Here is a 16,997-nt window from a genome sequence, read left to right as displayed (position 1 = left end):
CACAGAATTACCACCTGGTTGAGTAGTTCTCAGCTGCTGGTGGTGGTAAGATCCCTTATAGTAGAAGAATCTTCACCTTGCTCATTCCAGAGCAGAAGGTGCGTGGGAGATGTAGTCATCTTATTTTTTGTCCCATTGTTTCTATCCCTCCCACTTATATAAATGGGAGAGAAAATCACTATTCCACACCCTGGGCTGCGATAGTTGTATGCTCTGCAAAGGCATTTTTCAGTTCTCTCCAAAGCACTTCCTTTCATGAATTCCCCAAACGCGAATGGATGGAAACATCAACTTTTCTCCAAAATAATAAAATAATAAAATTGCATATTAGGATAAATGTTTCATTCTAAGCACCCTCTTGACTGCGTCTTTCACATCTTTGTTTCTTAGGCTGTAGATCAAGGGGTTTAACATGGGGATCAGCACAGTGTAGAACATGGAGACTGTCTTGTCTTCATCTTCTGAGGAGCCAGAGCTGGGCCGGACATAGATGAAGAAGAGGCTCCCAAAGAAAAGAGAGACAGCGGTGAGGTGGGAAAAGCAGGTAGAGAAAGCCTTGTGCCTCCCTTCACTGGAGCGGATCCTCAAGGTGGCTGCAAGGATGTAGATGTAGGAGATGATGACAATAAAGCCACTGAGAGTTCCAAGGGTGAAGGAGAGACCCAAAAGCACCATCATGTTGAAACTTGTGTCAGAGCAGGAGAGCGATATGACTGCAGGGATGTCACAGAAGAAATGGTTGATTGTGGACTTGCAGAAAGTTAACTGGAAAGTTAAGCTGGTATGTGTTGTAGCATTTAGTAGCCCTGCAAGATATGGTCCAACCATCAGCTGGGCACAAATTTTCCTGGACATGATGACTGTATAAAGAAGAGGCTTGGAAATAGCTACGTACCGATCATAAGCCATGGCTGCCAAGATGAAAGCTTCAGTGGCCACAAAGAGACAAAACATAGCCATTTGTGCTGCACATCCAGGCAAGGAAATGCTTTTGCTTTTCACGACAAAATCCACCAACATCTTAGGGGTGACAACAGAAGAATAGCAGAGGTCCACGAAGGACAGCTGGCTGAGGAAGAAGTACATGGGGGTGTGAAGTCGAGAATCGATCCTGATTAATAGGATCATCCCAAGATTCCCCACAATGGTGATGAGGTAGACTACAAGGAAGACTAGGAAAAGCAAGATTTTCAGCTCTGGTGAATCAGTGAAGCCCAAAAGTATGAACTCATATATGGTGCTGTGATTTTCCCTTGACGTGCCTTTTAGTTCTGTAGAGAATGTAGAGAAGAAAAGACAAGCGATTTCTGAAATGACAGAGCATACATTGAACTATATATCACAGAAAACTCTGAATCTTTGAGTACCACTGGCTCTCATGCCTTCTATTGTTATTGGTGAAATTTTACCTTTGAGGGCATCTTCTGGATTCTGATTCAGCACTCAGTCTCAATGACTAGGCAAAGCTTGCATTTCTATAATCCTTTATCTTTTATGAAGTCAATAAATAATATTTTCTGAGCATTGCCAGCTGCTTAGTTGCATGCAAGAAATACGTAAAATAACTTCTGACCTCCACCTGATGATGACCCTTAGTGATATATGGATTCCCTCCTTCTGACATAATGCAATGTACAGTGGTACCTCAGGTTACATATGCTTCAGGTTACATACGCTTCAGGTTACAGACTCCGCTAACCCAGAAATAGTACCTCAGGTTAAAATCTTTGCTTCAGGATGAGAACAGAAATTGTGCTCCGGCGGTGCAGCAGCCGCCGGAGGCCCCATTAGCTAAAGGGGTGCTTCAGGTTAAGAACAGTTTCAGGTTAAGAATGGACCTCCAGAACGAATTAAGTAGTTAACCTGAGGTACCACTGTACAGTATAAACCAGAAATTACTAAGAGAGCCTACCCACGTCCTGATGGCTTTGCTGCAGTTTTAATCCCTCATCCATCTTTTACTTCTTCAGCTGAAATCTTGCACCTTGCTCCTGCTTGTATCACTGAAGCAGTATCTACAGGAGAATATAACCAATGATTTGCCCAAAAGGGATGCCTCGTTCTGGGAATTTGTAATATGGTATCTGAAGGATTTGAAAACTGACGTGGCAATTCCAATTAGCTGTTCTTGCATTTCTGCCTGGAATCAGTCACCACAGTGGCCCCAGGTAGAAATAGTAATAATAAAACAAATGGCAAGAGCAAATATTGTAGAGATGTATAATTCAGCATTCATGCATATATAATTCAGCAAAAGTAAGGTACATAACAATAATAATAATAATAATAATAATAATTTATTATTTATACCCCGCCCATCTGGCTGGGTTTCCCCAGCCACTCTGGGCGGCTTCCAAAAGAATATTAAAATGCTGTGATACATCAAACATTAAAAGCTTCCCTAAACAGGGCTGCCTTCAGATGTCTTCTAAAAGTCTGGTAGTTGTTGTTCTCTTTGACATCTGGTGGGAGGGCGTTCCACAGGGAGGGCGCCACTACCGAGAAGGCCCTCTGCCTGGTTCCCTGTAACTTGGCTTCTCGCAGTGAGGGAACCGCCAGAAGGCTCTCGGTGTTGGACCTCAGTGTCCGGGCAGAGCGATGGGGGTGGAGACGCTCCTTCAGGTATACTGGACCGAGGCCGTTTAGGGCTTTAAAGGTCAGCACCAACACTTTGAATTGTGCTCGGAAACGTACTGGGAGCCAATGTAGGTCTTTCAAGACCGGTGTTATATGGTCTCGGCGGCTGCTCCCAGTCACCAGTCTGGCCGCTGCATTCTGGATTAGTTGTAGTTTCCGGGTCACCTTCAAAGGTAGCCCCACGTAGAGCGCATTGCAGTAGTCCAAGCGGGAGATAACCAGAGCATGCACCACTCTGGCAAGGCAGTCCGCGGGCAGATAGGGTCTCAGCCTACGTACCAGATGGAGCTGGTACACAGCTGCCCTGGACACGGATTTAACCTGTGCCTCCATGGACAGCTGTGAGTCCAAAATGACTCCCAGGCTGCGCACCTGGTCCTTCAGGGGCACAGTTACCCCATTCAGGACCAGGGAATCCTCCACACCTGCCCGCCTCCTGTCCCCCAGAAACAGTACTTCTGTCTTGTCAGGATTCAATCTCAATCTGTTTGCCGCCATCCATCCTCCAACCGCCTCCAGACACTCCAGACAATCAAGTGAAATAATGTATGCTTCCACTAGGGTTACTGATTTGCCTCAGATGAGGCATCCGTCTGGCATGAATATATCTGCCTCAGATATTTTGGGCATTGCAGGCACTGCTGAAATTTGAGACCCCACGGTCTACCACTTTGGCTGGCCACTGCTGCTTGAAAGCACGGGTGGAGGAAGAGGAGTGCGGGGGGAGCGCACTGCCCCTGGCAGCGTGATCCCGGTGGGGTGCCATCGCGGCTGCCTCCCCGCCTGCACTGGGTGCCACGTCCCTGCGGGCAGCGCGTCATGCCTGAGGGACGTGCGCCAACACCCCCCCGCCTGGTCTCCATCCCCCCGGTCCCGGAGCATGAAGCTCCACCACTGCTTGAAAGTGTCCTGCTCAGTGCTTTCAAGTGTCTTCAGCCACAGCTTCTCTGCTTAAAAAAATGTCCCCCCTGCCCAAACAGCTTTTGTTTACAAAAAAATGACTATTGCAGCTAGTTGTCAAATGCATTAAGTGTGCAATAGAGCCCTCTAAACTTTTCAGGTTGGTGACACCATTAGACATGCATCATTTCTGGACACAGTAATTCAGTTTTACTAGCAAACTGGAGGTTCAACTAACCCCTTTCCAGCCCCAGGAGGAGAGCGGGGAGCATTCGTGTGACACACCCACAAACTGCGGCCGACATGCTAATGTGTCACAACACACAGTTTGGAAAGCTCTGCTGTACAATGTATAGTTTACCTCTCAGTGGAAAGGTTTTTGAAGACCATTCCTTATTGCGGCCCCAACTTGGTTCAGGCTCTGATACTAATTAATTATGGGGTGAAGTGAGCTGAGAAATGATTCTGCTCTTTTTCAGGAACTCTTCACTCACTTCACCTGTTTCACAGACAATTACCTGGTGATCTAAGATCAAAAGTGGATAAATCTATAGGGAGCATTGCTGGAAGGCAAAGATGGGCAAACACCCACCAGCCAGATTCTTGGCTTTCATGACAGAGGCACAAGGCTGGCTCAAGGTTTGCCCTCTGGTTGTCTTCTTCCTCTGCTGGTATCTCCTAGAAGGCTAACCTGTTGGCCACAATGGACTAGTGTCTGGTACCAATGCGATGATGAGGATCAGGAAAGTGGATCTGACTCACCATTTAAATTTCCCACAATGCCTTGGAGCAATGGTAGTTTAGTGGTACTGTGGGAAATTTAAATGTTGGCTCAGACCTGGCCACCTGGTGTTCAGGGCTCTTCTGGGTCCCTGCCTGATGATACTGCATATTGATGCTGGGCCTGCAAAGATCCATAATTGAGACAGCCGTTTCCCCCAGTCATGTATTCTGCCTCAGTTCCTGCCAGTCAAGTTGGCTTCCTGCAGTTATTGGAGCAGAATGTACTAAGTTCTAAACCAGATGTGTTATGCTTTTAGGAAGTCCATCATAATTAACAGCAGGAACTGGGGCCTCTGACTATAGCATGTAGGGAGGTTTAACCATTTCCTTCCCATTGTGTGTCTAACAAAAATCCCTTATATGCCCCAGAAGAATGTCCCTATGGGAGCCATTGGGGTGTTCCTTGGGCTAATAGCAACGCGGTCGGGAAAATGAATTGCATTTTAAGCAGCAGTTAGAGACTACACCTATACATATGTTTTTAAAAGAATCTTAAATTAAGATTTTTTTACCATCTTTCCTATGGAAATAGAAATGGAAAGAAGAAGAAGTCCCAGCAAAAGAAGAATGGATACAAAAATTTATGGAATATGCAGAAATGGCAAAACTTGCCGGAAAAAGAAGAAATCAAGATAACAAACTTTTTATTAAAAAAAGGAAATGGTTTTTGAATATTTACAAACAAACTGTAAAAAGATAAGAACACTGGCAGGATTATTGTAATAACCTGCAGTTTTATAAGAGTATATATTTAAAGTAGCAAATGAGCAAATGAAGTTAATTTGGATATCCAGAAAATATGAAAAATAAATTTGACAAACTGCAGAAAGAGGAGGAAGGAAGTCAAATTTTGAAATGTTAAAATGACTGTAAAATTATTGAAATGTACAAAACTGAAAATCATAAATAAAATAAATAAATAAATAAATTTAGATTTTAAAAAATTATTCCTTGTACTTGCTGCATTTCTATTCTTACTATCCATACCAATATTCAACCTTAAAACATATCAATAAAATGCACACACACAAACACATCTTGTTAATTAAGTTTGCAGTCCTACTCTTGCATGTATACTTTACTGAAATCTGTGATGATGTGAAATTTAGCAATGCAAAATTGAAAGATACATCAGTGCCAGGGAGTAAAGTTCATCCAAAATATTCTGTAACTTAAGCACATTAGATATAGAATCATAGGAACAAAGGCAGCTGCCTTATATCACCTCAGATTATCACTCTGTCTTGCTCACAGTAGCTCTCTGGGTTTCCAGAACGGACATCCCCAGGCTTACCTAGAAATGCCAGGGATTGAAATGGGACCATGCTCTTACACTGAGCTGTGATCATAATCTTTATCCAAATAAATTAAGGAACAAAAAGCAAGTACAGTGGAACCTAGGGTTACATACGCGTCAGGTTACAGACTCCGCTAACCCAGAAATAGTGCTTCAGATTAAGAATTTTGCTTCAGGATAAGAACAGAAATTGTGCTCTGGCGGCGCGGCGGCAGCAGGAGGCCCCATTAGCTAAAGTGGTGCTTCAGGTTAAGAACAGTTTCAGATTAAGAACGGACCTCTGGAACGAATTAAGTACTTAACCCGAGGTACCACTGTATTCCTGAAGATGCTAGACTTTAGCATCTTCTCTTCTAAGATAAAGCCCAGATAACAAAACAGTGCTGTAATGAGTCTATTTAAGATAAAATCTTAAAACATTGTGCTGTGTGGAAACAATATTCTCTGTGAAATCCAGAAAGGACCCATTCTTTTAGTTACTTGAGATTTATTATCCATCAAGGAAAGAAAGCCAACACAATGCATGCCTTTTTATTGCAGAGGAAGATTTTTCCCTCTGGTCAGTCGCCTCACTGCATCTTTCACTTCTTTGTTTCTGAAGCTGTAGATAAGAGGGTTCAGCATGGGGATCATAACTGTGTAGAACATAGAGACCATCTTGTCCTCATCAGCTGAAGACATAGAGCTGGGACGCACATATATAAAGAAGAGTGTCCCATAAAAGATAGACACTACCGTGAGATGGGTTGAGCAGGTGGAGAAAGCTTTGCGCCTGCCCTTGTTGGAGCGTATTCTCAGGATGGCCGTGAGGATGTAGATATAGGAGACAATGATAATTGACGTACTCACAATGCCAAAGGTACAAGATAGACCGAAAAGCACCCCCTTGTTGAGTCTGGTATCTGAACAGGAGAGGGATATGACTGCAGGGATGTCACAGAAGAAATGGTTGATCATATTGGTGTGACAGAAGGTGAGTTGAAAAGTTAAGGTTGTGTGTGTTGTGGCATTCAGTACTCCTAAAAGGTAGGGGGCGATTATCAGCTGGGTGCAAACTCTGCGTGACATGATTACTGTATAAAGAAGTGGATTGGAAATGGCCATATATCGGTCGTATGCCATTGCTGCCAAGAGGAAACACTCGGTGGCTAAAAAGAGCCCAAAAAACCACATCTGTAGAGCACAGCCAGTCAATGAGATAGCTTTTCTTTTCATGACCAAATCCATCAGCATCTTGGGAGTGACGACAGTCGAGTAGCAGAGGTCTACAAAGGATAAGTTGCTGAGGAAGAAGTACATGGGGGTGTGGAGTTGCAAGCTAATCCTGATTAAAATGATCATCCCAAGGTTGCCAAGCAGGGTGATAAGGTATACTGCTAGGAAAAAAGTGAAAAGAGGGAACTGAAGTTTTGAAGAGTCTGTGAATCCCGAAAAAATGAATTCATGTATTGTAGTATGATTTTCCACAGCCACTGCCTCCTGTACTGTGGTGGAAAACAACAACATTGTATTATGTGGATCTCTCCCCTCTTCCCATTGTATTATCAGACTCCCCTTTTCATTCATCATCATCATCATCATCATCATCATCATCATTATTATTAGAAACTGGAGGAGGAAAACCTATTGCTCCTATCAGCCCCAGCCAGTGTGTCAAGTGGTGAGGTGATTATGGTGACTGGAGATTTGGAGGGCCACAAGTTGTGCGCATCCCTGTTGCAAACAATGCAAGCGGCATGATTTTAGAGCTGCATTTGGAGGGTGGTTTTAACACTAGTGTAAGAGAAGTATTTGTGCTTGTGTAAAAAGAAAGAAAGTGGCACGGGCAGCAGTTTTGGGGGAAATGTTGAAATGTTAAAGCTGAGGGGTTAGTTTCGCCTCAAAGTACCTTTCTAGTACATGCAACAGAATCATTCTGCTTTCCATGCTAGGACAGCTATGTGCATTTTGAACTGCTTAATAGGTATATGTGGTGTGGTGTCCTCCCTGATATTTGAACAACAGCACAGTCTTTTGTTTAAGGGCCCAACTAGATGTGATACTAAAGGTATCACTATGTTTCAGGCGTTATTTTTAAAGGCAAAATTGCAGTTGCAGAGCTAAGGGAGGAAGAGAGGAAGGTGAAGACCACAGTGTGTGACAGAGTTACCCCTTTCTTCCCACATTGTAGTCTTTGACAAGCTTCCCACCCCTGCCAATGAAGCTGCTATTAGCCCTGCTGGAGGATGACTAATATGTTGGAGAAAATTCCATTGCCCTTCTTCAAATGATCTCTTTCTTATGCCTGTTTATGAAGAAAACATTTTCACACATAAACCATTTGCTTGGTTAATTCAAAATTAGCCCTGGACTTCTTTTTGTTTGAGTTAGTTGTAGACAAGGGTTCAGCATCATGAATCATGCTTTCAGTATCAGTGGCTGCTACTAAAAAAATATTTTTAAAATGCTTTGTTTCAATGACTCTTTGGGGAGAGTGTAAAAATGGTCTGATAGATAGCTGCTGGGTTCCTAGAGAGGGAATCTTGACAGAGAAAGAAGTTTGCATTTGTATCCTCATAGAGAGTTACCCTCCTGTGTTTATAATCTGGTTGACTGGGGCATCTTAGCTGAATGGGAAGAGCAGAGAGGAAGGAGAGGCCAGAAGGGTGAAAAGATCCTTCCCTTTTCTTCTCATCTGACTTGGCAGGTCAGGGCGAAGAATGAAAGGATCCCTGGAACAGGCAATGGATGTATGTGGACACATTGCACACTGTAGTTTAGGAAGTGCAATCTGGCCAAAGCCTAATTTGAAAACTAAAATCTAGAAATACTTTTTAACCTACCCATCCTCTTATGACCTTCAAACACTTTTTCCTCTTGCAATTCTTGCCTCTGGTTTGTCCTGTGCATCAAGTTGAACCTCCACTATTTACTCCACTCACTACCACAGGAGCAGCTTTCAGTGATGAGATGAAAAGATGGCTGAATATCATTATGATGCCTACAAATTCTTATGTATCGCAGAACTGCTTGTTGTGTGCAACTTAGTATTCCTGAAACTGCTGTTCAGAAGGGACTTCCTATTCTGAGAGTTTGAAACTGGGGATTTTGTCCTCCGGAAGGATCAGATATCAGGTGGGAATTGCAATTATCTTAATGGCTCTCTGTAGGAGAAGTCAATTCCACTGCAAATGTCCTTACAAAGCAAAAACAATACATTCTAAGCACACAGTGTAAAAAGTGTAAAAAGCAGATCTAGACTACAATCCAGTAGAGAGCATAGTACACTTAAGCCCACTGATATAATATGAATGTAAGACGTCTGTGCTGGATCAGACCAAAAGTCCACTCAGTCCAGCATCCTGTTCTCACAGTGGCCAACCAGAGGGCTATGGAAAGCCCATAAGCAAGACATGAGTCTATAGCCATCTCTCTACTTGTGTAAGTAGAAGTGTGACTTCTATTGCTGGATTATGGTGCTGCAACCTAGGCTTCCAGATACAGGTCCATTTCACTGTATGGGACAAAGTCATCCAGTGGCTGTAGCATCTGCCACTCTCCAAAGCTGTTATTCCCTGAAGATGTTCTATACCCTGCAGGAGAAAAAACCCAGATTCCCTTTACCTCCTTGGAAAAATAGTTGGGGTAATTTTTTATCAGAAAAACTGTCAGAGGTGAAAGGGTTAGGCAAGTCCCACCCCCCAAAGTTGTCTTCTACTGCCCTCTGAATCCTCTGCATCTGTATTTGATTATCAAAGAAAATATGGAAAGAAACTTAAGTTAGATTAAAATTTAATGTATATGTCAACTTTTCCACAATAAAGGCACAAAACAGAAACCACAATACGTTACACATAATGTAAACATCAATGAGCATTTCGTCCCAACTTATCAGCAATTTCATTTCCCATATTTTCTGCTCTGGTCAGACCTCACTGTGTCCAGTTCTGGGCACCACAGTTCAAAAAGGACACTGACAAACTGGAATGTGTCCTGAGAAGGGCAACCAAAATGGTCAAAGGCCTGGAAACGATGCCTTATGAGGAACGGCTAAGGGAGCTGGGCATGTTTAGCCTGGAGAAGAGGAGGTTAAGGGGTGATATGATAGCCATGTTCAAATATATAAAAGGATGTCACATAGAGGAGGGAGAAAGGTTGTTTTCTGCTGCTCCAGAGAAGCGGACACGGAGCAATGGATCCAAACTACAAGAAAGAAGATTCCACCTAAACATTAGGAAGAACTTCCTGACAGTAAGAGCTGTTTGACAGTGGAATTTGCTGCCAAGGAGTGTGGTGGAGTCTCCTTCTTTGGAGGTCTTTAAGCAGAGGCTTGACAACCATATGTCAGGAGTGCTCTGATGATGTTTCCTGCTTGGCAGGGGGTTGGACTCGATGGCCCTTGTGGTCTATTCCAACTCTATGATTCTATGATTCTATATATAATGAGTTAAAGAAAATGTTTAAAAACACTTTTGTTAAAAAACCAGAAGTCTTTTTACTGGGTATAGTAGGCGAAGAGATACCAAAAAAAGATTAAAGACTGTTCACGTATGCAACAACAGCGGCAAGAATCCTTTTAGCCCCCAAATGTAAACAAGTACAACGAAAGAAGAGTGGCAGATGAAAATGATGGACTTTGTGGAACTGGTGAAGCTGATGGGAAAAATCCGAATCCAGCATGATCAAGTATTTCAAAAAGACTGGAGTAAATCTATACAATATTTGAAAGACCATTGTAAGCAATTAACAACACTAGTAGGGTTGCCTGAAGACTTTTAATAAGCTTTTTTTTTTTACCTTTCTGCATTTATTTAAATTTTGAGGTATTTTGTAATGAGTTATATTAGAAATGGAAAATATATAAAGTGCTGTGATATAAAGGTTAGTTTTGAAAGTCAAGAGGTGGGAGGGAAGGAAGTTGGCAGGCTCTAAAGAGCCAAAGAAGGAAAATGGATTACAAAGATGTGATTACATATGTTTAAATGGAAAATTAATTAAAAATATTTTTTTTTAAAAAAACATACCAGCAATTTCAATAGCAATTACTTTCAAAACACAGTGCATTTCAACAACAATGTGTAGATAAAGCAATCAATCCCCAAACTCAGCAAACATTAAAATGTTCACATTCAAAAGTGCCCTCAACAAAATCAGCCCAATCATGGAAATTTCTCGGGCAATTGGTTTGTTAACTCCTCTCACAATTACATTGACTCTCCCCATCTCTCACCTGCATGAGACTCTGGAGAGACCCTGCCTGCTAAAGCAGACAGTCTTGGACCATTTGGAGAAATATTCTGGTCAGCTGCCTACATTCCCGTTGTGTAGAATATGGATGCTGTCTTGAGTTCTACTGATGAGGTGGTATGAAAGAACAGGAACATGAAATTTAAAGTTGTTCACAAGCAGTTCCTTGAAACTACTAGACCAAGTTAGTCACAAGGATCTCAAAACCCATTGCGATGGGACCAAGTTTTGATAAACTTTAGCAGAATTGGGGGTTTCATATAAACCATGGATGGGGAACTAGATCGAGTCAGCAGGTTGGATCCGTCATCCCCTTTAACCTGTGGACCCAGATGGCTGGGTTGTCAGGTGACTGGCATCTGTTAATGTTCAAAGGAGGTTACTGTAACTGCCAATCTGCTCTAAACATTAGTGAAGTTTCCTCCTAGACCTCATTGTGCTATACATTTAAAGCAGTACCATACCACTTTAACAAGTCATGGCTTCCGCAAAAAATCCTGGGAACTGCAGTTTGTTAAGGATGCTGAGAGTTCTTAGGAGACCCCCTATTCCTCTCTGAGAGCTATGATCAAAGTTCCATGGGAAAAAGGATAGATTGTTAAACTACTCTGCTATGGTTTGGGGCAGCAGACTGGAGCCTTTAGCCCAGAGACCAAAGGTAGACCTCTAATTCTTTCAGTCTGGCTCCTGAGACTCTTTCCAGGATGCACCTTTTCTCCCCTGGGCTTTACCCTGTTCTACATGTGCTCTTCTCAAATGCTTTTGTCTTGGTGGAATGCATCCTTGAAGTATGATAATGCCTCTTGCTTGCCTGGATAATGTATAGAGAGATATGCACGGTGGTGTAGAAATCTCTGACTTTTGCATGGCTGGATAATACAGCTCACTATATAAAGGTCATCCTGTCGACTTTTCCTTTAAGCCCTGCCCACCATTGGCAGATGGACCCCAGAAGGTTGCCCACAGGGAAATGTAGTTGTTGAGCTGAAAAATGTTCCCCACCCCTGATTTAGGAACACAAGCCAGCTTCCTAAACTGCCTTTTTCCTTAGGCGTCCTGGTTTCTAGCCAACAGTTTTTCATGAAGCTCTCAATGCCTTTCAAACCCTTTCAGTGCCATGTAAATCAATCGCCCCAAAGCTTGTTCTAATCCTAAATCACCACTTCTTGAATGTTTAAACCAGATTTTAGCCCCATAACATTATAACAGACTCATTTCCTCATCTGATTAACCTATTAACCACATGTAACATGCTACCTTCCTGCTATAAATTCTGGTTTATCTCTTATCTAATTGCAAGCCCCAGATGAGGAACCTTGAACATCAGTGTTTTAGCACCTCAAAACCTCCTGGGCTTTGTTTATATTCCTAAAAACCTTCCACTCTTCCTTTTACCTAATAAATTTAATTGAAGAGAGTAACAGAATACATGTCATCAATTGAGTTATCTTAGCTCCACCTCTTGCCATATTCTGCCAGGCTGGCCTGGCCAATGGTCAGGGGTAATGGGAGCTGCAAACCAGCAACAATAGGAGGTCACAACACTACCTCTGATTCATTCTTTCTTTTACATAACTGAATCTATGGGTCCCCCCCATTCTACAGAAAGCCCTTCCCCTTGATCAGCCACCTCACAGCATCTTTCACCTCTTTGTTCCTCAAGCTGTAGATCAAAGGGTTCAGCATGGGGAGACCTGACTTAAAAATGGAAATAAGGTTCATATCTTTATTAACTTATTAGATCTAAAACAAAACATAGCTAATTTAACTGCCTTCTTCAAAGCCTTATAGTTCAAGGTTAGAACTAGGTGATCACTCCTGCTGTTTGCTTTCTTTGGTTGACCCCATCCTGGCTCACAACCTTGAATTTGACCTTAAGCTGATTATGGCTCATAATTCCAGTCCACCTAAGCAAGTGCAAAGGAGGAAAGCTGTAATCCTTTGGGATCAATGACTACAGTGGTTCTGCATGTTTATGTCTGAATCCACATGTGTGTTACTGCTCATGTGACCTCCAACATGCACTTCTATGAGAGGAACAAAACCTTCAGCACACAGACAGAGGTGCATTTGTTTAAATGTGTGTATAACCTTCACCTTTATTCCCAATAAATAATTTTCCACAATAAGAAACTCTCAAAAGATCGATTTATTCAAGAAAAAGACAGACAGTACATAGCTTTTAAACACTGAATTACAGTCATCAATACATTCACACACCCTATTCCAAAGAATAAATAAATCCTGAAGGTATGCAAAAGGAAAGTGTTGAAGATCAATAGGAAATATAGACGGGCCAAAGATTTATACCTTTCCAGAAGACAATCAAGACACAAAGTCAGGATTATGCTTCTGTGCCTTGTTATGTGGATTAAGCCCTCTCCTTCTTCTATCTATACCCTTGCATTTTGGTTCAACACTAGAGGTGTCTCACCTTCTCCTGGTCTGTGCTGCATGGAGATGACAACTGAGAAAACTGGTTAGAGTTTTATGTTGTGTAAAGATGCAGTAAGATGCTATGTTGCTAACTTGCCATTGAAAATGCTTGAGTATATTTTGAGGTCTCACTATGTGAACAGAAGGGACGCGGGTGGCGCTGTGGGTTAAAGCCTCAGCGCCTAGGGCTTGCCGATCGAAAGGTCGGTGGTTCGAATCCCCACGGCGGGGTGCGCTCCCTTTGTTCGGTCCCAGCGCCTGCCAACCTAGCAGTTCAAAAGCACTCTCGGGTGCAAGTAGATAAATAGGGACCGCTTACTAGCGGGAAGGTAAACGGCGTTTCCGTGTGCGGCTCTGGCTCGCCAGAGCAGCGATGTCACGCTGGCCACGTGACCCGGAAGTGTCTTCGGACAGCGCTGGCCCCCGGCCTCTTTGAGTGAGATGGGCGCACAACCCTAGAGTCTGTCAAGACTGGCCCGTACGGGCAGGGGTACCTTTACCTTTACCTTTACCTATGTGAACAGAAGGGGTTCTAGGAGGGAACTTGCTTGCTCACAAGCATGACTTTACAAATTCCCCTGAAGTGTGCTTATTCCTTACAATGTGCTACCATGCTGTTGTGATATATTGTGGGACAAAGAGGATATTGTGATATATTGTTGGATGACTTTCTGAAAGCACAAGTCCTCTCCCTTGGTTTGGGGTTGCACATCCACCCAAGAGAAGCAAGTGTCATTTATTTGTTTGAAGCCATGGTGACTCCCTAAGGGAACTGATAACCTGACCTTGCTGGCTGTTTTTGAGCTGATTCTTCTTGCAAACCAGGGTGCTGCATGTGACAGGTGGAAACTGTGCTGATGGTCAGGGGTAGTATTACAAGGGACTGACTGAAAACCATGCAAGCAGGAAATGATCCCACACAGATGAACCAGGTGAAAAGTCTAGGCAAGTACATCTCATACTGGAAAGCTACAAGTGGCAGGATTGGGTAAGAATCTCTTCATAATCTGATGCCACAGGGTGCTAACTACTGTATCCTGCACTTTTCTTCCCACAAGAGGAAGCTAACCTAGCCTAGCATCCCTATAACACCCCATAGGCCCTTCTGCAGATCCCTCAAGAATATCACAGAGCTCAAGGGAAGTAGGCACTTCATCATCTATGAAGAGGTGAGGCAGTGAGTTTATTTATTTAATTCATGAATTTATAGGCCACACATTCATAAAACAACCTAACAAGGTGGAATACAACATGTAAAAGCAAGGTTAACAAAGATATCCATTTAAAACATCAATAAATACTGATTGGATTATAAAGGAAATGAATGTTGCAAAGGGCAGGCCCAGCAAGGAAGACTTCAAGAGACATCTGAATGAAGGGAGGGAGGATCTCTGTTGAATCTCTGCAGGCAAGTAATACCATGGGTCAGGGCCTGCCACACTAAAATCTCTATCCCTAGTGGTGACCAACCAGACCTCAGGGATATGGGGAACCAACAGAAGTTCTCAACTGGAGGATCTTAGCATGTGCTGTTTTGATGACAATGATGTCATGCTAGCCCTGCCAAAGACTTGCATGTAAGAGGAGCACCGATATCACAATTATCACCCACCTGGAAGCACCCAAAGTGCATAATTTATGCCTCAGCGGAAATACCTTTCTTCCTCACGATCCTTTTCAGAGCTGCCTTCACCTCCTTATTCCTCAGGCTGTAGATCAAAGGGTTCACCATGGGGATCACCACTGTATAAAAGACAGCAGCAACTTGGTCTTGGGCATCAGCGTCACTTGAGGTGGGCTTCAGGTAGATGAAAAGGATGGTGGTATAGAACAAGGTGACAGCCATCATATGGGAGCCACAGGTAGATAAGGTTTTCTTGCGTCCCTCAGATGAGCTGATCCGACGGATGGTGATGAGGATGTAGATGTAAGAGATGAGGATGGTGAGGAATGAACAGAGACCTATCAGGGAAGAGATCACGAATAGCAGGATGTGGTTGAGCATTGTGTTGGAGCAAGCAAGCTTCAGTATTAAGGGTACATCACAAAAGAAGTGGTTAATGACATTAGAGCCACAGAAGGGAAGACGGAAGGTGGTGTTTGTGTGTATCATGCCGTTGGCAGACCCCGCCAGGTATGAAGCCAATACAAGCCAAATGCAGACCTTCCTAGACATGACGACTGGGTAAAGCAACGGGTTGCAGATTGCTACATAACGGTCATAGGCCATGGCTGCTAGCAAGAGACACTCTACAGTGGCAAAGACAGCATAGAAATAAAACTGGGCAGCACAGCCAGTGAACGAAATGGCTTTCTTCTCAGCCAAGAAATCTGCCAGCGTTTTGGGGACAATGACAGTGGAGTAACAGAGATCTGAGAAGGACAGGTTGCTGAGGAAGAAGTACATGGGTGTTTGAAGGTGGCGGTCAAGGTGAATCAGTGCTATCATCCCGAGATTTCCCAGAAGAGTGATCGCGTAGATGGTCAGAAACACTGCAAAGAGGGAAATGCGGAGCACTGGGTTGTTTGTGAATCCTGCAAGAATGAATTCTGAAACGGTGGTTTGATTCCATTGGGCCATCATAACAGAACACAAAAGCTGTAAAACAGTGGAGAGAAACAATGGTGATGTCTTAAACTTGGTTGAAAACTAACACTAACTTAACTATTGCTGCAACAGACCATACCTGTCATCCTCCTAATCATCCCGTATGATGGAAAATGTGGGAAATGGATATGCAAATTTTGGGATTTCAAAAATGTATATATTCTTTATTGAAAAATAAAAAGTAATCTGTATATAATGTATTTCTTGAGCATTTTACATCAGTTTAGATGAACATTGGATAAGTGATGCATAAATGTTGGCAGGTGCCTGTCATTTCCCTAGGCAGGAAACAAAATGCTAAGCTTGTGTGTGTATTCATTTATTTATTTTACATCATTTGCATACCAGCCACTTAGCAATGTCCTCTGGATGGTTAACAATAAAAGTTAACAATGGCCAACAAGAAACTCTAAAAGAAAACAGAATAAAAGTACAGTACAAAAAATAACACAACTAACTAGAACTAGCAAGAGCAAAATATACCTTAACACACACAATCATAAAGCACTAAGAAGTATCAGGATCATAAAGATACACTTCCTAAGTGCAAAAGACCAAAGGACTCAATTCTAGCTTGATCAGGCCTTTATATCTTCAGGATTTTATCCAGCTAAGCCATAGATTTCCATAGGTCATCTGCTCTCTGATTAAAGTTGGATGCTACCTTTAATCTTTTAAAACATTGTTAAGGCAATAATATTCAGTATCAGTGTGCAAATTTAACATGTTTACACCATTTGGTTTGCAAGGTAATTTTTGCCAACCCATGCTCACCTGCTCTTTATCTGATGTCATATGTGAAACTGAGCGTGGAGCTAGCAAAGAAGTGGCTGGACAAAAAATGGGGTTTGCAGGCATCTGCACAAAGCTCAGCCCTTGCCTAGAGCTGAGTGCGGTGCTTTGAAACCCCAACAAACACCTGGTCGTTGGGGCTTCAAAGCACCGCACAGGGCTCTGTGCTGAGCTTTGGAGTCCTGGTTATCATCTGATCATGGGGGCTTCAAAGTACTGCACAGGGCATGTTTGCACCTGCAAGGCTTACTTTCAAAGCATGTGGGTCGAATGTGGCTCATGCGGGTGGGGGAGATTCAGTTCTGGCTTGTTTTATTT

The 16,997-nt window shown here is 42.9% G+C and overlaps 1 protein-coding gene across 1 annotated transcript; it reads right to left on the bottom strand.

Moving 5' to 3' along the window:
- Positions 1-327: 327 nt before the first annotated feature.
- Positions 328-15,860, bottom strand: LOC310684076 (uncharacterized protein; the record flags this gene model as incomplete). Its single annotated transcript, XM_083454538.1, has 4 exons — positions 328-1,307; positions 5,615-5,672; positions 6,191-6,993; positions 14,918-15,860. 4 exons carry the CDS (start codon positions 15,858-15,860, stop codon positions 328-330), a joined length of 2,784 nt encoding a protein of 927 aa, XP_083310664.1.
- Positions 15,861-16,997: the final 1,137 nt, after the last annotated feature.

The sequence above is a fragment of the Podarcis tiliguerta genome, assembly GCF_965153285.1.
Source record: "Podarcis tiliguerta genome assembly, chromosome: 1".
Lineage (NCBI taxonomy): Eukaryota > Metazoa > Chordata > Lepidosauria > Squamata > Lacertidae > Podarcis > Podarcis tiliguerta.
The sequence above is the reverse complement of the archived record's forward strand: the minus strand, read 5'-3'. Positions and strand labels throughout refer to the sequence as shown.